The sequence below is a fragment of the Anomaloglossus baeobatrachus genome, chromosome 7, assembly GCF_048569485.1.
Source record: "Anomaloglossus baeobatrachus isolate aAnoBae1 chromosome 7, aAnoBae1.hap1, whole genome shotgun sequence".
Lineage (NCBI taxonomy): Eukaryota > Metazoa > Chordata > Amphibia > Anura > Aromobatidae > Anomaloglossus > Anomaloglossus baeobatrachus.
In genome coordinates this window covers 59,798,556-59,822,366 of record NC_134359.1, presented here as the reverse complement: position 1 = coordinate 59,822,366, position 23,811 = coordinate 59,798,556, and the positions used below count along the sequence as shown (strand labels likewise).

Sequence of the window (23,811 nt, the reverse complement as noted above, 5' to 3'; positions counted from 1 at the left end):
AATACTGACCCCTGTGGTACCCCACTATGAACTGAGACCCAGTCCGAGTACGTACCATTAATAACCACCCTTTGTTTCCTATCACTGAGCCAGTTTTTAACCCAGTTACACATATTTTCCCCTATCCCCATTATTCTCATTTTATGTACCAACCTTTTGTGTGGCACCGTATCAAAAGCTTTTGAAAAGTCCATATACACAACATCCACTGCATTTCCCTGGTCCAGGCTTGAACTTACCTCTTCATAGAAGCTGATCAAATTAGTTTGACAGGATCGATCCCTCATAAACCCATGTTGATACTCTGTCATAAGGTTATTTTTCTTGAGATACTCCAGTATAGCATCTCTCAAGAAACCCTCAAGGATTTTACCAACCGTAGAGGTTAAACTTACCGGCCTATAATTTCCCGGCTCAGTTTTTGTCCCCTTTTTGAATATTGGCACCACATTTGCTATGCGCCAGTCCTGCGGTACCGACCCTGTTATTAAGGAATCTGAGAAGATTAAAAATAATGGTCTATCTATCACACAACTCAATTCCTGTAGTACTCTGGGGTGTATGCCATCCGGGCCCGGAGATTTGTCAACCTTAGTGATTTCGAGGCGGCGGCGTACTTCCTGCTGGGTTAAGCAGGTAATATTCAAGGGTGAATTTATGGCATCACTGGTCATGTCATCTGCCATGGCATTTTCTTGTATAAAAACCGTAGAAAAAAAGTCATTCAGCAGGTTGGCTTTACCCTCATCCCCTTCCACCATTTCACCAAGACTATTTTTAAGGGGGCCAACAATAAAGTTGATTGTTTTTTGTATTTTCCATGTCATCATCCATGGCCTGCTGCAGCTGCTGTGCAGGGGCTAATCAATCATATGCTAATCATCTTGTGTGTAGGCTCTGCCACTGAGCATATGTGCTGCCGAAGCATGGTTGTCATTGTCATCACGCAATTGTCATCACGCAAAATACAAAACATAGTTGTGGTTTTTTAAGTCACTTTTATTTTTTTTTGTCTCGTTCTTAATGGCGTTTATTTGCCCAAAAAACTTCAATATGCCGAACACGGGTCAAAATGTTTTTCATTTTTGTCTGTGACCTTTTTTGTGACATACCATGTTCCCTGAAAATAAGACACTGTTTTATATTCATTTTTTTGCCCCAAAAAATGTGCTAGGGCTTATTTTCAGTGTAGGGCTTATTTCCAGGGAAACACAGGTTGGGGGTAAGTTTACCCCCCCTCCCCAAAAAAAGGCAGACCCCTCCCCCCCCAAGGAGAATCATACTCACTAGACCCTGAATGTCCGTGTCACTCCCAGGGCCTCCTGCGATCCACGACGGGTGCTCCCAGCAGGTGTGATCCACAGCAGTCCTCCACCGCTTCCTGACGGCACTCACACACACATCAGATCGCACATGCGCGCGTGCACACATTCACACTATCTGGTAATACCTTTTGCTTCCGGTCGGCAGGGAGACCTGGGACGCAGTGCAGCGGAGCACAGTCCTTCATGCGTTCCACCGCAGGTCCTCATATTCCAGGTCCCCGGAGCAGTACAGTATCACTGGATGTGTGTGTTTGCATATTACAGCTTCATTGGTGTTATGGTGGGGACAGGAGAGGGCAGAAAGCTGACATTTTGCACCAGAGCTCATGTATTTGCTTCATGAGAAAGAGACATAATGCAAAACTTCACCCCTAAATATATAGAGGTATTTTGGATCTGTAGGGAATAATGATGAGCGTCCACTACCATGCTCGGGTGCTCAGTACTCATAACTAGTCATCATCGGGCACTACCATGCTCGGGTGCTCAGTACTCATAACTAGTGATGAGTGAGCACTACCATGCTCGGGGGCTCTGTACTCGTAACTAGTGATGAGTGAGCACTACCATGCTCGGGGGCTCTGTACTCGTAACTAGTGATGAGTGAGCACTACCATGCTCAGGTGCTGGGTACTCGTAACTAGTGATGAGTGAGCACTACCATGCTCAGGTGCTCAGTACTCGTAACTAGTGATGAGCGGGCACTACATGCTCAGGTGCTGGGTACTCGTAACTAGTGATGAGCGGGCACTACATGCTCAGGTGCTGGGTACTCGTAACTAGTGATGAGCGGGCACTACATGCTCAGGTGCTGGGTACTCGTAACTAGTGATGAGCGGACACTACCATGCTCGGGTGCTCAGTACTCGTAACTAGTGATGAGCGGGCAGTACCATGCTCGGGTGTGCAGTACTCGTAACTAGTGATGAGCGGGCACTACCATGCTCGGGTGCTCAGTACTAGTAACTAGTGATGAGCGGGCACTATCATGCTCGGGTGCTCAGTACTCGTAACTAGTGATGAGCGGGCAGTACCATGCTCGGGTGTGCAGTACTCGTAACTAGTGATGAGCGGGCACTACCATGCTCGGGTGCTCAGTACTAGTAACTAGTGATGAGCGGGCACTATCATGCTCGGGTGCTCTGTACTCGTAACTAGTGATGAGCGGGCACTACTATGCTCGGGTGCTCTGTACTGGTAACTAGTGATGAGTGAGCACTACCATGCTCGGGTGCTCAGTACTCGTAACTAGTGATGAGCAGGCACTACCATGCTCGGGTGCATCTGAGCATCAACTGCTGGTAACAAGTACTGAGCACCCGAGCATGGTAGTACTCGTTCATCACAAATAGAGACGCATGTAGCTTGGCATTTTAGTTTTAACTTTAAGGGGTTGTCCAGTACACTGACATCTTATCCTGGAAAGAGGCCACTGTTGTAAGATAAGTGGGGACAGAGATCAGGGCACCCCTATGAACCGCTCCTCCAGCAGTGACTATGTATACAGCACACCTGCGAGCTCCTAATCAGGGGTGGTGCCAGCTGTTGGCCACCCATCAGATATTGCAGACCCATCCTAACACATTAAATGGATTGTTCACTTTGGCTTTATTTCAACAAATATTCTGCGGTCATAATATTGTGGCGCTTATTAATAAAACAATTATTACAGGTAGAGATGAGTGAATTGTAACACATCAAATTTGTTTTGAATTATCCCAAAATTGGCGATTCTGGAATTCTCATCTGCAGCTGCCAGTTTGTGGTTTGGATGGCTGATACATTCCTATCTAAGTGTCTACCCTGTTCTTACGCCACCTCCACACCGCCGTGATCCTCCAACTCTTTACGTCATTGACGTGTGTCGCCCCCCCAACACCGTGTGGAGAAATGTGAATCAGCCACGGAGGTGCCAAGGTATTAGGGGTATTTTTTTATCCTCTTTCCCCCCCTTTTTTCCTCATGCATTAGCTATGGAGAGTACTTTCAATTTGGAGTGATTTTATTTGGATCAAATCAATTTTGTAGGCAAAGTTTGGCATCTTCCAAAAATTAATTTCGGGATATTAATTCCTCTCTAATTCCAGGTTCTCCTTTCTGTGTAAAGCGACGTTATCCGTTACTGCGGCCTGCTTCACACTGCACAGCTCTGCTGTTCTCAGAATGTCACCTGACCAGGCCCGCCCCTCAGCCTCAACCAATAGAAAAACAGCTTTCCCGTGTGCAGTGCTTGTCTATTGAATGAAACAGATAGGCGGGTCTGGTCACATGATCCTTCGTCAAGTGAGATTATGAGAACAGGAGAGCTGTGCAGTCTGTGATAAAGGAAGAAGAAGAGCATAACCTGTAATACTAATATAAGAGTAGGTGTCACAAAATGTTTGTTAAAATATTGGTAGACAACCCATAAAACATGTAACTGTAGCACCCTGTGGTCATAATCTCATAAAATCTCAAAGCTTTACCTGGTGGCTGTTTGTCTCGGTCACTTTGACATCCAAGGATCCGGTGAGCACCGCATACCAATTTGTACCAATGTCACCCTGGCGATACACTGGAACCAAAGAAAAGTCGCTATTTTACTACTGCATGTAACAAACAAGGGGTTATTCACTCGTAGTAACAATATATACACATTTTTTTGTTAATTTTTTTTGTTAATTCAATTTGTTTTCATAAAAATGTTTGCACTGTTGGACTTCTATAGAAGTCTGTGTGCAGACCTATTAGGCAAGTTGTATTTTAGAGGATTTTTTTTTATTCTTGATCAACAACTATGTTCTCAATCAACCCAAAAGACTCATAAATATCAAAGCTTAATATTTTTGGAAGTTGGAGTGGGGTTTTTTAGATTTGGCTATCTTAGGAGGATATCTGTTTGTGCAGGTAACTATTACTGTGCAGAATTATTAGGCAACTTAATTAAAACCAAATATATTCCCCTCTCACTTGTTTATTTTCACCAGGTAAACCAATATAACTGCACAAAATTTAGAAATAAACATTTCTGACATGCAAAAACAAAACCAAAAAAAATTTGTGACCAATATAGCCACCTTTCTGTATGATGACAATCGACAGCCTACCATCCATAGATTCTGTCAGTTGCTTGATCTGTTTACGATCAACATTGCGTGCAGCAGCCACCACAGCCTCCAGACACTGTTCTGAGAGATGTACTGTTTTCCCTCCCTGTAGATCTTACATTTTATGAGGGACCACAGGTTCTCTATGGGGTTCAGATCAGGTGAGCAAGGGGGTCATGTCATTATTTTTTCATATTTTAGTCCTTTACTGGCCAGCCACGCTGTGGAGTAGTTGGATGTATGTGATGGAGCATTGTCCTGCATGAAAATCATGTTTTTCTTGAACGTTACCGACTTCTTCCTGTACCACTGCTTGAAGAAGTTGTCTTCCAGAAACTGGCAGTAGGTCTGGGAGTTGAGGTTCACTCCATCCTCAACCTGAAAAGGTACCACAAGTTCATCTTTGATGATCCCAGCCCATACCAGTACCCCACCTCCACCTTGCTGGCGTCTGAGTCGGAGTGGATCTCTCTGCCCTTTACTGATCCAGCCTCTGGCCCATCCATCTGGCCCATCAAGAGTCACTCTCATTTCATCAGTCCATAAAACCTTTGAAAAATCAGTCTTAAGATATTTCTTGGCCCAGTCTTGACGTTTTATCTTATGTTTCTTGTTCAAAGGTGGTGGTTTTTCAGCCTTCCTTACCTTGGCCATGTCCCTGAGTATGGCACACCTTGTGCTATTTGATACTCCAGTAACGTTGCAGCTCTGAAATATGGCCAAACTGGTGGCAAATGGCATCTTGGCAGCTTCACGCTTGATTTTCCTCAATTCATGGGCAGTTATTTTGCGCCTTTTTTGCCCAACACGCTTCTTGCGACCCTGTTGGCTATTTGCCAGGAAACACTTGATTGTTCGGTGATCACGCTTCACAAGTTTGGTAATTTCAAGACCGCTGCATCCCTCTGCAAGACATCTCACAATATTGGACTTTTCAGAGCCTGTCAAATCTCTCTTCTGACCAATTTTGCCAAAGGAAGGGAAGTTGTCTAATAATTAAGCACACCTTATATAGGGTGCTGCTATCATTACACCGCACCCCTCCTCATTACAGAGAGGCACATCACCTGAGTTACTTAATTGGTAGTTGGCTCTCAGCCTATACAGCTTGGAGTAGGACAACATGTATAACAAGTATCGTGATCAAAATACTCATTTGCCTAATAATTCTGCACACAGTGTAGATCAGCTGTTATATGACCACAGACCTCATCAAAGTTAAATGTGCAGGAAAAACAAAACAGCATACTGTGAGCCTCCTGCCTCCCGCTGCTGTCTGCCACCCTCCCTCCAGTGCTGCCTGTGCTCCCTCAGTCCTGTTCATGTCCTCCAGTCCTGATTGTGCCCTTCCAGTGTTGCCCGTGGCCCCAGCCCTTAAATGGGGACATATATACAAAGAAAAGGACATATACAGTACATCAGGAGGGGGGCATTTTATATATTATATACAGTTAGGTCCAGAAATATTTGGACAGTGACACAATTTTCGCGAGTTGGGCTCTGCATGCCACCACATTGGATTTGAAATGAAACCTCTACAACAGAATTCAAGTGCAGATTGTAACGTTTAATTTGAAGGTTTGAACAAAAATATCTGATAGAAATTGTAGGAATTGTCACATTTCTTTACAAACACTCCACATTTTAGGAGGTCAAAAGTAATTGGACAAATAAACCAAACCCAAACAAAATATTTTTATTTTCAATATTTTGTTGCGAATCCTTTGGAGGCAATCACTGCCTTAAGTCTGGAACCCATGGACATCACCAAACGCTGGGTTTCCTCCTTCTTAATGCTTTGCCAGGCCTTTACAGCCGCAGCCTTCAGGTCTTGCTTGTTTGTGGGTTTTTCTGTCTTAAGTCTGGATTTGAGCAAGTGAAATGCATGCTCAATTGGGTTAAGATCTGGTGATTGACTTGGCCATTGCAGAATGTTCCACTTTTTTGCACTCATGAACTCCTGGGTAGCTTTGGCTGTATGCTTGGGGTCATTATCCATCTGTACTATGAAGCGCCGTCCGATCAACTTTGCGGCATTTGGCTGAATCTGGGCTGAAAGTATATCCCGGTACACTTCAGAATTCATCCGGCTACTCTTGTCTGCTGTTATGTCATCAATAAACACAAGTGACCCAGTGCCATTGAAAGCCATGCATGCCCATGCCATCACGTTGCCTCCACCATGTTTTACAGAGGATGTGGTGTGCCTTGGATCATGTGCCGTTCCCTTTCTTCTCCAAACTTTTTTCTTCCCATCATTCTGGTACAGGTTGATCTTTGTCTCATCTGTCCATAGAATACTTTTCCAGAACTGAGCTGGCTTCATGAGGTGTTTTTCTGCAAATTTAACTCTGGCCTGTCTATTTTTGGAATTGATGAATGGTTTGCATCTAGATGTGAACCCTTTGTATTTACTTTCATGGAGTCTTCTCTTTACAGTTGACTTAGAGACAGATACACCTACTTCACTGAGAGTGTTCTGGACTTCAGTTGATGTTGTGAACGGGTTCTTCTTCACCAAAGAAAGTATGCGGCGATCATCCACCACTGTTGTCATCCGTGGACGCCCAGGCCTTTTTGAGTTCCCAAGCTCACCAGTCAATTCCTTTTTTCTCAGAATGTACCCGACTGTTGATTTTGCTACTCCAAGCATGTCTGCTATCTCTCTGATGGATTTTTTCTTTTTTTTCAGCCTCAGGATGTTCTGCTTCACCTTAATTGAGAGTTCCTTAGACCGCATGTTGTCTGGTCACAGCAACAGCTTCCAAATACAAAACCACACACCTGTAATCAACCCCAGACCTTTTAACTACTTCATTGATTGCAGGTTGAGGGAGACGCCTTCAGAGTTAATTGCAGCCCTTAGAGTCCCTTGTCCAATTACTTTTGGTCCCTTGAAAAAGAGGAGGCTATGCATTACAGAGCTATGATTCCTAAACCCTTTCTCCGATTTGGATGTGAAAACTCTCATATTGCAGCTGGGAGTGTGCACTTTCAGCCCATATTATATATATAATTGTATTTCTGAACATGTTTTTGTAAACAGCTAAAATAACAAAACTTGTGTCACTGTCCAAATATTTCTGGACCTAACTATACACACATACATACATACATATATACAGTGTATATATATATATATATATATATATATATATATATATATATATATATATATATATATACACACACACACACGTTTTTCCAAGTGTGGCAGTGATATAGTAGGTTTGATGGGTGGAGGTGGAGCTGTGGTGGAGCCTGGGCGGAGTCCCAAGGGGGCCCAAAACTTTTGAAAGTATGGGGCCCTGAAATTCTTAGTGGCGGCCCTGCAGTAAGGTCCCATACACCTACGATTGTGCTATTATGGCATCAGACAGCATGGAGCCATATTATCACCACGTGCATGAAAACCACAAAGAAAGCAGATGTCCCCATTGCACAGGCATTATTGTGCCAGTCATAGACCATATCCATATAATGTATTGGGTCTTCCCAATGGCTTATGTTGGAGGAAAAAAGGTATGGCATGTTGAAATTGAACTTGCAAAATCCCCTTTTCCTGGTCAAGGGCAACTTATCCTTCTATCTTTGTAAAAGAAAAGACCTGCACTCTTAGCCGAGCTGTGTTCTGTCCACTCCCCCCCAACCTAGGCCAACTTGAAGTTGCCAAAAGAGTTTCAGCCCACAATCCAAACCAGCGCCCCTTTTATAAGCTATACACATTATTTTACAACCTCTGGCAAAAATTATGGCCTCCCCTGGCTCTGAGGATGTTAACTCAGTTGTTTACTTTTGTCTAAAAAAAAAAAAAGCATACGGCACCAAACTAAAGTCATTTCAAAGGTCAACTTTCTGGCTTTAAAGAAACACTAAAAAAATCATGAAAACATAATGTGCTAGCCAGTAACGATTACTTTTCAAGACCAAACAAGGGGAAAAATTATGGAATCAATCAATTATGAGGAAAAAAGTATGGAATCAGCCTGTAAATTTTCATTCCCAAAACTAACACCTGCATCAAATAAGATCTGCTCGTTAGTCTGCATCTAAAAAGGAGTGATCACACCTTGGAGAGCTGTGGCACCAAGTGGACTGACATGAATCATGGCTCCAACACGAGAGATGTCAATTGAAGCAAAGGAGAGGATTATCAAACTCTTAAAAGAGGGTAAATCATCACACAATGTTGCAAAAGATGAGGGTCTGGGGGAGGTCTGCAACCATGTATATTATGAAGGGCTGGAGTAATCTTGTGCTTTGTATATTACAGAGGGGCTGGGGGGTCTGATTTTATGTATATTAGGTGCTGGCAATGGATCTGGATCCAAGTATATTAGCAGGGGCTTGGGGGGGGGGGAAAGGTTGGCAGCCATGTATATTATGAAGAGCTGGGGGTATGCAGTCATATGTATTATAAGGGGCTGGGGGGGGTGTCTGTGGCCATGTACATTATGAGGTGATGGAAGTCTACTGCAATTTATGTTATTAGGGGCTGGGGGTTTTCGGTCATATCTATTATGAGGGGCTTGTTGTCTGTGGTCATGTATATTATGAGGAGCTTGGGGTCTGCGGCTATGTATGTTATGAGGGGCTGGGGGGCCTTTGGCCATGTATATTATGAGGGTATGCGGCCATGTATATTATGAGGGTATGCAGCCATGTATATTATGAGGGTATTCAGTCATAGAGGAGGGGCTGGGGATCTGCAGCCATGTGTATTATGAGGGTATGCGGCCATGTATATTATGAGGGTATGCAGCCATGTATATTATGAGGGTATGCAGCCATGTATATTATGAGGGTATTCAGTCATAGAGGAGAGGCTGGGGATCTGCAGCCATGTATATTATGAGGGTATGCGGCCATGTATATTATGAGGGTATGCAGCCATGTATATTATGAGGGTATTCAGTCATAGAGGAGGGGCTGGGGATCTGCAGCCATGTGTATTATGAATAGTGGAGGGTCTGGACCATGTATGTTGTGAGGGGATGGAGGGTCTGGGTCCATGTGTATTTTGAAGGTCTGTGATCTCCTATATAAAGCCGATGTCCCTGCACTGCCCTGCTGCCTCCTCTGGGCAAGGACATTGATGTGCTCAACGCTGCAGCCAGCCATTGGTGTCATTTGCGATTATCTGGCCTGCTCAGTCTGGGGAGTTTTTTCTGTCCCAGGGCAGAATTCTTAGGGCATTTTAAAGGGACAGCACACGCACCCTAAAGTGTCCCTAGCCTATGGCTGGGAGTCTTTGTGTATTTAGGGTACCTTCCCCAGTAGGAGGTGCCTGATCAATTAGGCTTTTAGTGTTCTCTGTCCTGCTAGCTTATACAGTCGTCCTGTCATCTCAATTTTCAGTACCGATTTCTGCCGATTACTCAGACTCTGTTCTGTCAGTCTTCAGTACCGAATCCTGCTTGCTACTCCAACTCCGTCCTGCCTGCCCACCCATACCAGTGTTCCTGACCACCCACCCAGTCAGCTGCTGCAGTATCGGGGACTGCCCTGGAGTGGTACCTGGTGTCAACCGCATGTCGATGTCCAAGCCTACCTCACCATCAGAGGCTCTGGTGAAGGCCCGGTAGAGGCACTTAGTCACACCCCTTCAAGGTAAGCCCGGTTGTGACACAGTGGATCCACACCCACCAGCGTGACACTGGGGGGGGGGTTGCATTGTCTACTGTTACGGGCTGGGGACATATTACTCTGTGTACTGTACTGTATACTTTGGGTACTGTTGGGTGTTATATTGTAGGGGGCATGAGGATCGTTTCATTATTGTAGACCCTAAGCTGCTGTGAATTTCGATGGGCTGGGGTTGTTACAGTGTATACCATGTATCGAGAGCTTGGTGAATTGTCTCTGAACGAATGAGAACTTTGCGGAGCTGTTAAGCTTGTTCCTGTTCCTGTATCTTTGTAGTCAGCTAGCTTCTTTCCCTGTTTCTATATAGTAAGCTTGGTTCTGTTCCTGTATCAATATTATATGCTTGGTTCCTGTATCTGTGTAGTGAGCTCAATCTGTTACTGTATCTGTGTAGTAAAATTGTTTGCTACCATATCCTTGTACTAAGTTCTGTTAACATATATATGTAGTTAATTTGGTTCTGGTTCTGTATATATGTAGTAAGTGTTGGATCTTTGGTAAAGATATTTCTACATAAAGAGTGTGATATATCGAGTACACTCAATGGTGACTTTGGTGTAGTGGACTACTAGATTTGTATTTGGGTTGCTGATTTCCAGAGTCTGTGACAGACAACTAGTTATAGTATAATGTTATCATGGTGTTATAACACTGTACTATGCTGCACCAACTACATATAATGCTAAATAAATGACAATTCCAATTCTTAGTCCTTCTTAATGATCAAGCAGGTACTAACAGCTCAATAATGTATATAGCATGACAAATGTGTGTGATCCCAATATGAAAACAGTACCAATCACCATTTTTTATAGCCTTTATTCTACTGTTTTGAGCAGCAGAATAAAGTAAGCAGGTTAAAAGGGGTACTCCACGCAGAGAAAACGTTCTTCTACTGGCCTTGCCCTCAACAAACTATAAAGCTGAGATGCCCAGTGCAATTCTATTATCCTTACAATCACGGTAATTCAGTGTGACAGGAGCTGGTCTCAGTGCTCCCCCCTCCTTTCTGGGATGTTACATCACACATCAGGGGGATTAGTAACAGCCAGTCTCCTGATAATATCTACTTCTGTTCAAACATAGGGGGTGTAGTCACATCCTTGCTCTCATACAAAAGAGAAGCAGCTAATATCAGGGGGCTGGCAGTAACTAACATAGCGCACATGCCTTGAAATGTGATGAAACGTCCCAGAAGGGAGGAGGAGCACTGAGAGCAGCTCCTGTCACACTGAATTACAGGTAAGGATAATAGAACAGCACTGGGCATCTCATGTCTATAGTTTAGGAATGCAAGGTTAGTACAAGAATTTTTTATTTCCCAGGAGAACCCCTTTAAAGATGGGCTACAACAACTTGTGGGCCACTGGTATGTTCTTGACCACCTGGATAACATTTGCCAGTCAGCCTCTGCAAAGAGGGATGAGAATCAATGACAATTCTGAAATCCTGTAGAAGGTAGAAACAACTGAACTTTTCTTCTGACTTTTCCTAATATAAATATCTCTGCTCGAAGATGTGACTTCAAAGTAAACTCATCTGATCTGGACTGTACCCTGGACATATGACTTGACCTCATATTATATCGCCCGTACTTACATGTAACCCCCTTCTCCAGGCTCTCATAGTAGCCACAAAAGCAGATCTGCTGAAGCAAATTTGGATGAAATCTCTCGAAAGCTTTTACTTCTTTCAGACGGGAAAATATTATGTCTACATCTTCTCCCGAACGTTCCAGTGGTCTAAAAAACAACAACAAAAAAATATATAAAAATTACCAAAATAAACTACTAGAACATGATTACGAAATACTAGAATCATGCGAAGATTTACACTGGGACTCATAGTTTGACTGCGTGTGAAGCTGAAACTGGGGCATTGAGGCGAAGAGGTATTAGTAAGACACGATTTGACAGCTGTCACACCACGGAACAACTGGAGAACGATGGACCCGAGTTATCATCATATAGGACTACCCGCCATGTACAAGTGCTATTATTAACCTTATGTCTATATAAACAAGTTTCAAAAAGGGTTTTCCAAGTATTTTCATCAATGTTGATCAAATTATCATCTAGGGGCTGCTGATAAGTTTTTGGCTTTGTGATCTATTTTTGTTTCTATGGTAACAAATGTTACATTACATGAAAGCCTTATATGTCTAATATGTGTTTTCAAAATTTTATGTTTGTTGCTTATGGCAACAGTGTTCTACACACGCGGGAAAACAAAATGGCAGAGTCTAATGCGATATTCACAGAAACTGAGAGTAGAGGAGTGATAAAATCTTGTTTATGCAAGGAAAGTCCATGAAGGATATTCATGGTGATATGTCGCAGACATTGGGGGATCAATGCCCTTCATATTCCACAGTTAAGAACTGAGTTGCCAAATTTAAAACAGGCCACTTCAGCTCCAATGAGGAATGTCCTGGACGACTGAGAGTGGTTGTTGTTCCGGAGATCGTTGATGCTGTGCACAACCTCTACTGGAGAATCCACGAATTTCAGCTAAAGCAATAGCAGACATCATGGGGATTTCTCCATGGGAAATTCACTTTTGGATAAATTGAAGGCAGCTCTGAAGGCAAAAAGGCGCGGCAAGCTGTCCAAAGGAATCTTATTCCTTCCTACAAGACAACGCCTCTGCTCACACTGCACAAGAGACCACGGCAAAACTGGTAGAGCTGGGCTTCCAGCTTGTTAACCACCCACCTTATTTCACCAGATCTAGCTCTCTCCGGCTATCATCTGTTTCCAAACCTGAAGAAACACCTCAAGGGTTCCAAATTTCACACCATTTCTGCCATGGCTGCTTCGGATGCCTGGTTTGAGGCACAACCAAAATCCTTCTAATTGCTAGGCTTACAGAACTTGGAATACCGATGTAAGAAGTGTGTAGTGGAGAGTATGTGGAATAAATGTAAAGTTTCATCATCCTATCTCGTTTCTTTCTGGGTAAAGTCAATGACTTATCAGCAGCCCCTCGTATATATCGTATCCGCAGGATCAGCAGATGTCTATCCACTGGGATCCATACAGTTTGTCGACAGGGAACTTTTATACTCGTTACAAGATGGAGCGGCAGGTCCAACACCCAACCACTGCTTCATTCATTCTTCATCGTGGTACCAAAATAAGCAGAGTTAAGTGCTCAGCAGCCACGTAGGTGTCGCGGGCAGCGGGGCGCTGCGCTCGCCAACTCTCGGGTCCGGCGCTGCTGCTGCTGCTGCTTGGTGGCTCGAGCAATGGGCCGGATCCGGGAACCCGAGCGGCGCTCCTCGCCCATGAGTGAAAAGGGGATGGTTTGGGTATGTTGTCCGTGAGAACCACCCACGGTTTGTGGTGAGGTTGGGACACCACCGCTGCTCTGGACGGGGGATCCCGGGAGCGATGAGAGGGAGCAGCCGAGATGTTTTCTCTCCCCTCCGTGGGTAGGGGGATTTGGTGGTCCCGGGGCCCGATGATGGTGACTGAATGGTGGGTAGCGAGGTTTGGCGAGGTGCAGAGTCGCGGGGGCAGCGCGGTGCCAGACGGCACGATGGTACTCACTCAGCCAGTAACGTACACGGAGTCTCCGGTAAAACAAACGGCTGGATGGACGAGTCCCACAGCTGGCTGCGATGGTCACTCCCGGTAGGTTGGCGGTGACTGTCCCTCCCTGCACTTGTGTTGTGTTGTCGGCTCCGATGGCTTCCCACCGGTAACCCGCTCCCCAGCGGTGTATTTGCCAGAGGAGCCCCTTTATGTCCGCAGGCTCTGGCCCTGGGAACTCTAGCTGTGGCGGTAGCTGTATTTCCCTTCACGGTTGAGCGGTTGCCTTCAGTCGGGTCTTTGCTGCTGGGAAACCCCGGAGGTTCTTGTCGCTGACGGATTTGACCGGTTTAACTCCAAGCCTGGTCGGGGTCCGTAGGCCCTGCCGAATGGTGCTGGCTTCTCTTCGCTCCCCGGTCCGGTACCGGCGGGCCACCGCCCGTCCCCGGTCCTTACGGTTGTGCGTCAATCGGCCTCTCCTGCAGACGGTCACCACGGTCTGCCAACCTTGCTGTATGTGCCTGGGCCACATACCCGGACACGGTCAGAGTGCTCCTCCATTACCACTTTCCTCCTTCCACTTCACTTTCCCTTCCTCTTCTCTCCTCCTTTTCCCGCCTCCAGGACTGTGAACTCCTCGGTGGGTGGAGCCAACCGCCTGGCTCCACCCCATCTGGTGTGGACATCAGCCCCTGGAGGGAGGCAACAAGGATTTGTGTGTGTGACTGGTGTGCCTAACCGGGGTGTGGGGTGTGTTGTTGTAGTACCTGTGATGACCTGGCTTGTCCAGGGCGCCACATTGGCAATTAATGGGGCACAGGTAACATATGTGCACTGCTGCTCCATTCTTAAACGTTCCCCATTCTGGTGATCAGTGCGGGTCCCTCCGATCAATAAGTTATCACCTATCCTTAGTGTAACCTCCATTATCACCAAATACAGTTAGGTCCAGAAATATTTGGACAGTGACACAAGTTTTGTTATTTTAGCTGTTTACAAAAACATGTTCAAAAATACAATTACATATACAATATGGGCTGAAAGTGCACACTCCCAGCTGCAATATGAGAGTTTTCACATCCAAATCGGAGAAAGGGTTTAGGAATCATAGCTCTGTAATGCATAGCCTCCTCTTTTTCAAGGGACCAAAAGTAATTGGACAAGGGACTCTAAGGGCTGCAATTAACTCTGAAGGCGTCTCCCTCGTTAACCTGCAATCAATGAAGTAGTTAAAAGGTCTGGGGTTGATTACAGGTGTGTGGTTTTGCATTTGGAAGCTGTTGCTGTGACCAGACAACATGCGGTCTAAGGAACTCTCAATTGAGGTGAAGCAGAACATCCTGAGGCTGAAAAAAAAGAAAAAATCCATCAGAGAGATAGCAGACATGCTTGGAGTAGCAAAATCAACAGTCGGGTACATTCTGAGAAAAAAGGAATTGACTGGTGAGCTTGGGAACTCAAAAAGGCCTGGGCGTCCACGGATGACAACAGTGGTGGATGATCGTCGCATACTTTCTTTGGTGAAGAAGAACCCATTCACAACATCAACTGAAGTCCAGAACACTCTCAGTGAAGTAGGTGTATCTTTCCCTAAGTCAACAGTAAAGAGAAGACTCCATGAAAGTAAATACAAAGGGTTCACATCTAGATGAAAACCATTCATCAATTCCAAAAATAGACAGGCCAGAGTTAAATTTGCTGAAAAACACCTCATGAAGCCAGCTCAGTTCTGGAAAAGTATTCTATGGACAGATGAGACAAAGATCAACCTGTACCAGAATGATGGGAAGAAAAAAGTTTGGAGAAGAAAGGGAACGGCACATGATCCAAGGCACACCACATCCTCTGTAAAACATGGTGGAGGCAACGTGATGGCATGGGCATGCATGGCTTTCAATGGCACTGGGTCACTTGTGTTTATTGATGACATAACAGCAGACAAGAGTAGCCGGATGAATTCTGAAGTGTACCGGGATATACTTTCAGCCCAGATTCAGCCAAATGCCGCAAAGTTGATTGGACGGCGCTTCATAGTACAGATGGACAATGACCCCAAGCATACAGCCAAAGCTACCCAGGAGTTCATGAGTGCAAAAAAGTGGAACATTCTGCAATGGCCAAGTCAATCACCAGATCTTAACCCAATTGAGCATGCATTTCACTTGCTCAAATCCAGACTTAAGACGGAAAGACCCACAAACAAGCAAGACCTGAAGGCTGCGGCTGTAAAGGCCTGGCAAAGCATTAAGGAGGAAACCCAACGTTTGGTGATGTCCATGGGTTCCAGACTTAAAGCAGTGATTGCCTCCAAAGGATTCGCAACAAAATATTGAAAATAAAAATATTTTGTTTGGGTTTGGTTTATTTGTCCAATTACTTTTGACCTCCTAAAATGTGGAGTGTTTGTAAAGAAATGTGTACAATTCCTATCAGATATTTTTGTTCAAACCTTCAAATTAAACGTTACAATCTGCACTTGAATTCTGTTGTAGAGGTTTCATTTCAAATCCAATGTGGTGGCATGCAGAGCCCAACTCGCGAAAATTGTGTCACTGTTCAAATATTTCTGGACCTAACTGTAGCTGCCTCCGGATCCCTTCAGGTTGACACCACAAGCTTGTCACCAGACACTTCCTACCATTTTAGGGCTCATTTACACATCTGATTTTTCCTCCTATGATACATATATGGAGAATTAGGGAAAAAAATTCTCCATTCTGACAGTCCCTGAAAATCAGTCTGCATTCGGATGTCATGCACATGTGATCCGATTCTTTTCACAGACCTATAATTTGTATTACTGATTTTGATCCCACACTTGGATCAAAATTGCACATGTTGCCATCATTTTATGTGGATTTCACAGGCCACGAAAAATCAAGGACAGCTGAATGGCCCCCATAGGCTATCACAGATATAACTGCTATCCATAAAAAAAAATGGAATGGATAGCACACGTACATGAAAATCGGATGTGTGAACAAGCCTTTAGGCGAAGACCTATGCTTTACACCTATGATGTGCTCCATGTGCCGGGCATCATTTTTGCACACAAAATTAGCGTATTTTTCGCTTTATAAGACGCACCCCAAATTTAGACATAAAAAAAGGTAAAAAAAAAAAAAAAAGGGGTCCGTCTTATATTCAGGTGTTGTCTTACCTAAGGGGGGCAGCAGTGGTGGTGAAGCGAGGTCACGGGAGGCAGAGGTTGTGCTGGCAGGTGCTGTGGGTCAGTGGCGGTGGCGTCCGTGGTATGCAGGTGCGGCGGGGTCCGTGGTATGCAGGTGCGGCGGAGTCCGTGGTATGCAGGTGCCGCGGGGTCCGTGGTATGCAGGTGTGGCAGGGTCCGTGGTGGCGGCGGCGGGTGAGTGGTGCAGCAAGCCAGTGCAGTGAGTGTCCCAGTGTCCGCGGTTCTGGTTCAAATGATGGCGCCTGGAGCGGCGTATGCACAAATGGAGCTCTCATCCAAGGGCTCCATCTGCGCACGCGCTGACTCCTGGAGCGGCGCGTGCGCAGATGGAGCGCTCATCCAAGAGTTCCATCTGCGCACGCACCCGCTCCCGGCGCCATCATTTGAAACTGGGACCGCGGACACACTAACACAGGGTAACCTGCTGCACAGCCGCCTGCACACACAGAGTAGCACCAGGAGGCTGCCCACCCACCCGAACAGAGAGGCAGCCGGAACCGACAGGCACCCCGCTGCCGCCCGCACGGAGGCACAGGCACCCGGCTGCCGCCCGCACACAGGCACCCGCACCCGACTACCGCCCGCAAAGGCACCCGCCCCCGACTGCCACCCGCGCGCAGCCACAGGTACCTGGCTGCCACCCGCACGCAAGCACAGGTACCCGGCCGCTTGCGCGCAGCCACAGGCACCTGGCCGCCCGATCGCCGCACGGACAGGACACCCAGGTAAAGCTATATTCGGATTTTAAGATGCACCCTTCATTTTCCTTCCAAATTTTTAGTAGGAAAAGTGCGTCTTATATTCCGAAAAATACGGTACTTTATTTTCCAATTTGAAACTACTTTTGCCACTTTTTAAAATGTGGGTATGGCCAGATATGCAAATAAGTCTAAAGGGGGTGTTACACGCAGCGATATTGCTAGCGATATTGCTGGTGAAAGCACCCGCCCCCGTCGTTTGTGCGTCAGGGGCAAATCGCTGCCCGTGGCGTACAATATCGCTAGGAGCCGTCACACAGACTTACCTGCCTAGCGACATCGCTGTTGCCGGCGAACTGCCTCCTTTTTAAGGGGGCGGTTCGTGCGGCGTCACTAAGCAGCCGCCCAATAGAAGCAAAGGGGTGGAGATGAGCGGGATGTAACATCCCGCCCATCTCCTTCCTTCCTCATTGCCGGCGGCTGCAGATCAGCTGCAGTTCGTCGTTCCCGAGGTGTCACACGTAGAGATCTGTGCTGCCTCGGGAACGTCGAACAACCCGCGTCCTCAAAAATCAACGATTTTATGAAAATGAACGACGTGTCAACGAATGACAATTTGGTGAGTATTTTCCATCGCTAACGGTCGTTCGTGCGTGTCACACGCAGCAACGTCGTTAACGATGCCGGATGTGCGTCACGGAATCCGTGACCCCGGTGATATATCGTTAGATACGTCGCTGCATGTGACGGGGCCTTTAGTCAGATTTATAATTTGTGATTTTAAAAAAATATTTTTTTTAGGTAAAAAGTGGTCTATAAAAATATACGCCAAAAGGTATAGTGTTTTTATAATATAATTAAGTTGGTGCATCTATGGGCTGTTCAGGTAATAGACGAGGACCACGATGCCGGCCATGAGCTGCTGTGGATGTTGTCTACAACTGCGGAAGGCCATGCACTCTTTGGATAAGCCCAATTTACTGACACATTACAAAAGGTTAGGGCTGGTGCAAAAAAGAAAAATGGTGCAAAAAAAATGCTTCTTGTGAAATATTTTATGCCTTTTTGATACCAATTTTCTAGCGTAGAGGGGATTATAAATACCCCATGTTCAAGTTAAATGCAACAGTAGAAGAAATTAGTGGGTAGACCGCATCAGATGCATGACTTACTAGATAGTATTTGCATGAGTTTCATTTATTAGTTCTTTATTTTTTCTGCGTTGTTCTGTTTGCCATCACTGCATTGGTGACAAGGAATACTATGCCGGTGTCAACACTAGATGTCCCCAGAATCCATGATAAATTATGTCTGAGGAGCTCATACAATTAAATGGTCAGGTTGGAATTTTCTACTTGCATTGGCTTTGATTGCATTACTTTGATTCTCAAAAATGGAGCCAAATTTTCCTTTTAGTCCAGTAGTAGATTCATTTACTGAACATCTTTTCAGTTTTTAACTATATATGAAGTTGAAAAATTTGAAAATAAAAATAAAAAATACACAAGTCCATCAAATTCAACATATTCTCTTGTTGACACGAAGTAAGGCAAAAATAAACCTCCAATCCAATAGGGTAAATGCTAATATTAGAGGGTTTAACATACAGGTGGCTTTATTAACCGCTCATAAAGCATGCCATGAGAACAGAAAATTAAATGGTAGTTCAATGCAAGGACACAATATACACGTTCCCAAAAACAGCACTTCCATGTCAGTCTAGTAAGTCCTAGTACAAGCTTTTCACAAGAGGTCTTCTCACCTCTGCACGCTGACCCCGGTCAGTATATCGAACCCCCACCCATGGGTTCATTCCTGGAGGATTCACAACACCTCCACACACAGATCATGTGCCAAACAGACTGACACCATTTTAAACCATGTGGCCTGTCAGCCAAATGTCAAACACTCCCATGGGCGGAGTTATGTGGATAGCCAGACCATCTCTTTGGCTATCTATAAGACCTGGCCCAGAAATGCCCTAACAAGCCTTGTGGCACTGCAAGTGCTAGAGCAGATATCCAGGCTTACACGATTTTCATGGAACACACCCTCCACCATGTTACAGGGCACAAAATTCCTTTCCCCCAAATCAAAATTAGGGTGGGGCTAGCCTACATGACTACTGAGGAAATAGCTCTGGCGGCAATGGCAGGCATGGAGCTAAAAGGTACACAAAGGTTTTCTGTCCAAAATTCTAGTTTTATTCATACGGATTCCGGTCAGGACAAGCTAATCCCCTCACTCAGGGATTACTTCCAAAAAGACATAGCATCCTCCACACTCTGACCATGTGCCAAACAAACAGACAGCATGATATCAAATGGGACACATCCCTGGGTGGAGGAATGTGAATAGGCAGACATGCTGTATTGAATTTCTTAGTACTACAGGTGCCAGACTCACCATCTTGCACAACATTAGTCCGCGACACAAGGTGCATGAACAAATTGAGAGATTGCAGTGTAATGCAAGTGAATGGGGTCGCATTGTGACCCTTTGGGTACCATGAGCATGAGAAGGAAGTCACTAAAGTTTGAACCAGTTGGATTTTTTGCAGCTTGCTGTTCACCATCATGGTACACAGCGATGTAGATGAAGCATGGAGCGATTTGTGTCCATGTGACCTGTGTCACAGCCAAATTTCCGGTGAGAAGGTTGCCATACACCTTAGAAGTTTTGTTTGCCGAACGATAGCTAGGCCAATTTTTCGTCTGGTAGCCATCTCCCATTCACAGGAGCACTCGCTTGCGCAACACTCCTGTGAAATCTATTAGAGAACTATCACCTGCTTGGCTCCAGGAGATGGGTCAATAATTTCCCAACTATCAATCGTCAGGGGGTATCATACACATTAGATGTTTTGTTGGTAGAACCATAGCTTGGCCAATTTTTTGATTGGCAGCCATCTTGGCCATCTCTCCCATACACAGGAGCACTCACTCGCCCAACCCTCTTGTGTCCTAGAGCTATCGCCTCCTGAGCAGGAAATGGGTCAATAATTTCCCCAATAATCAGTTGTCCGGGGCTATCATACACATCAGATTGTAGGCCAAAGCCATCAATATCATCTAGTATGTACAGGAGGGTTACCCCAACCTTGATCAACGTCCTATTTTTGGGAATCTAGTACCCAAACCTGTAATATATTTTTGTAGAAAGGCTTTCAGACTCCTTTTGAACTTGTTACAACAGGTTGTGGCAAAAGGTTTTATAGTCTCACTGCTCTTACAGTAAAGAATCCCAATCTGTGATAGTGAAACCTTTTTTCCTTTAAATATGTAGGTTGTCCCCTTATCATTATAGGCCTAAAATCTGCTTTACATGTTACGATTTCGCATACGATATCGGATGCGATCGTAACCACCCCCATCGTATGTGCGGCACGTTCAATTTTGTTGAATGTGCTGCACAAACTATTAACCCCCGTCACACGTACTTACTTGTCCATACGACCTCGATGTGGGCAGCGAACGTCCACTTCCTGAAGTGGGAGGGTCGTTCGGCGTCACATTGACGTCACGCGGCAGCCGGCCAATAGAAGCGGAGGGGCGGAGATGAGCGGGAACGTAAACATCCCGCCCACCTCCTTCCTTCCGCATTGCTGGCGGGAGCAGCAGGATGCAGGTAAGATCTGTTCATCATTCCCGGGGTGTCACACACTGCGATGTGTGCTACCCCGGGTACGAAGAACAACCTGACGTTCAATTCATGAAAAATGAACGCCGTTCGTGCGAAGAATGTTTTACCGTTCATTCGCAGTCGCACATAGCTGTTACACACTACAATGTACCTTACGATGCCGGATGTGCGTCACTTACGACGTGACCCCGCCGACACATTGTAAGATATATTGTAGTGTGTAAAGCGGGCTTTGCATCATTAAAAAGATCTATGTCCATTTGTCACGTCCCTATCGGAGTCCGCTCCTGCGACTTCTGCTCCGATCGCCAGGCGACGCCATGTTCCCACCATGGATAGTGCTGGTGATGGGAGAGGAGTCGGTGCCCGTGGTTCTGCGGAGCACAGTGTCACGTCCCCACCGGAGTCCGCTCCTGCGACTTCTGGTCCGATCGCCAGACGACGCCATGTTCCCACCATGGATAGTGGTGGTGATGGGAGAGGAGTCGGTGCCCGTGGCTCTGCGGAGCACAGGCTCCGCTCATCCACTAGGCTGGGTTTCCCTGGAACCTGCAGTACCACTGGCTGACTGTAGGTGGCATGTGTCTCCCGGCTGAAGTGGCCAACATTCACCTGCAGCCTATGGGAAGACACCACACCCTTCTTATTCCCCCGCCTTTCACATGACCACTGCCAGTGATAGTTCTGTTCTCCTGGCTCATGTGCTGTTTGTATTGTGATTTCTGTGCGCTGACCTTTGCTTGTGTTTGACTACCCTCCTGCCTGTCGTTTTTGTACCTTGCTGCCAGTTCCTGATTTGACCCCTGCTTTGTCTCCTCACTATGCTCTTGCCTGCCGATTCTGTTCCTGTTTTGCATCTCCTGGATTTTGACCCTGCCTGACGACCACGGACTACAGTCTACCACAGGTAGTGATCTCTGGGGCTCTGTGTAATTCCAAATCCCTGTACAGGGGTTAAAGGGTTGCAGAGTTCTTGGGGTCCTGCTTTGTGAGTGGCTTTTCACTAGATTCCCATTTCAGCCAGTCTGAGTCTGTGGCTCCTATCAGGCATTACACCATTCATATGGTAGGACACTGAAAATAATCACACCTAAGCCATTACTTTTTAACAAACTCAATAACTCCATGATTGATAACCTGCTTGGTAGTGCAGTTCACCCTTAGGTTCATTACTCTGGACCCACTTTAGTTTATTTATATCCTTCCTATACACCGGCAAAACTACCGTATGTAGCAATCATTAAGCCTTTTTTGATGTACCCAAGATTTTATTTGCTTTGTCAGCAGCTGCCTGGCACCGGTCAGAAAAGCGGAGTTTACGGTTCACCAATATTTCTTCAGTGGCAGTTTTATCTCCTTATTTAAACACAAGTTTTCAAAATGTAAAACTTTGTTTCTAGTTTAATTGACTTCATATATAATTTGCTTTATATTGGACTGATTTTGAGGTCCAACTTCACAATTAATTTTATTACTCTGCAAATTATAAAAACAAAGTAAGTTTTTAAAACTTCTACCCAGGTTTGTGCCTAAAACTGCTATGGCGATCACTGTGTCTCTAGTGACAATATTCAAACCCTGTGTAATCTGATCTCAAAGCGTGACGGGAATATTTTTAAATTAATGCCGTTTACCAATTGGCCTCTTTTTTCATTATGGATGAATTAGAGATATTAAAAAAACGAGTTGTAAAGGTGGAAAAAGCCTTTAAAGTGATGGTCCTAAGGCCAAAGTAATTTTCATTCTAACTCCCTATCTATTTAGTGCCATAACCTAAACTAGTTTTTAATATACTTGCATTGAAAAGTCATTCGCCTTCCCTAACTTCTTTCCTTATTTTTTTTTTCTTTCTCTCTGATGACGCTTTGTTTAAGAATTCCAGTGCATGCTGGGATACTCAAATGAAGCGTTATCAGGGGGCAGAGGCTGCAGTCACTGCTGCAGCCTCTGTCCCCTCCCTTGAAGCGTCATCATCAGTGACACTTGTTTCAGAGGCTGGTCTCGTTTTTGCATACTGTACACTGTGTACAATGACAGCGCGCAAGCAACCTAGCGGTGTAAGAATACCTGTCGTGCAGTGACCAGTGATGTAACTTATAGAGGCAGCACTGGTCTCTGCACGCTGGGCGTACTGACAATGCACTCTTCTGCCGCCTCACTACTGATGATATGAGCAGGCAACAGAGAGCGCACAGTCATTGTGTTGGAGGGGGCAGGGGCTGCGACAGTGATTGCAACCTCTGCCCCAATGAATGAAAATATCTCTGCCTTTGGACCATTCCTTCACGGTGAATACCACATTTTATATATATATATATATATATATATATATATATATATATATATAAAATGCAAAACACTTTATTTACATATTATGTTGCTTTACCCAGCAAACATCACTCCAAATGGGCTGCCACTATGTACCTCATAGAACAATGACTGCCCATTGTGAGCTTCAGGCTGAGATTGAGTTATCAGTGGAGGGGGGGGGGGTGTCACTCAGGTCACAACTCTGAAGGTGAGTGATGTCACTGTTGATCACATGGCTCACTCAGTCTTTGCCTGAAGCTCACAGCGGGCAGTCATTGTCCTATGGCCACTTGCTGTGCATTCAGATGTAGCAGAGCTGGAATCGTTGTGGGACCTTGTGGGGATTACAACGGACCTTCAGAGGTATTTTTGGGGTTAATA

The 23,811-nt window shown here is 45.4% G+C and overlaps 1 protein-coding gene across 3 annotated transcripts in view; it reads right to left on the bottom strand.

The window, feature by feature from the left end:
* RAPGEF4 (Rap guanine nucleotide exchange factor 4) overlaps positions 1-23,811 on the bottom strand; it is a 419,418-nt gene that overhangs the window by 379,770 nt on the left and 15,837 nt on the right. For all 3 annotated transcript variants that reach the window (XM_075317338.1, XM_075317339.1, XM_075317340.1), the window contains exons 2-3: positions 11,657-11,799; positions 3,791-3,879 (exon numbers count right to left, since the gene is read on the bottom strand). In XM_075317338.1, coding sequence (XP_075173453.1) covers positions 3,791-3,879; positions 11,657-11,799 — 232 coding nt within the window. The remainder of the gene's footprint in view (positions 1-3,790; positions 3,880-11,656; positions 11,800-23,811) is intronic.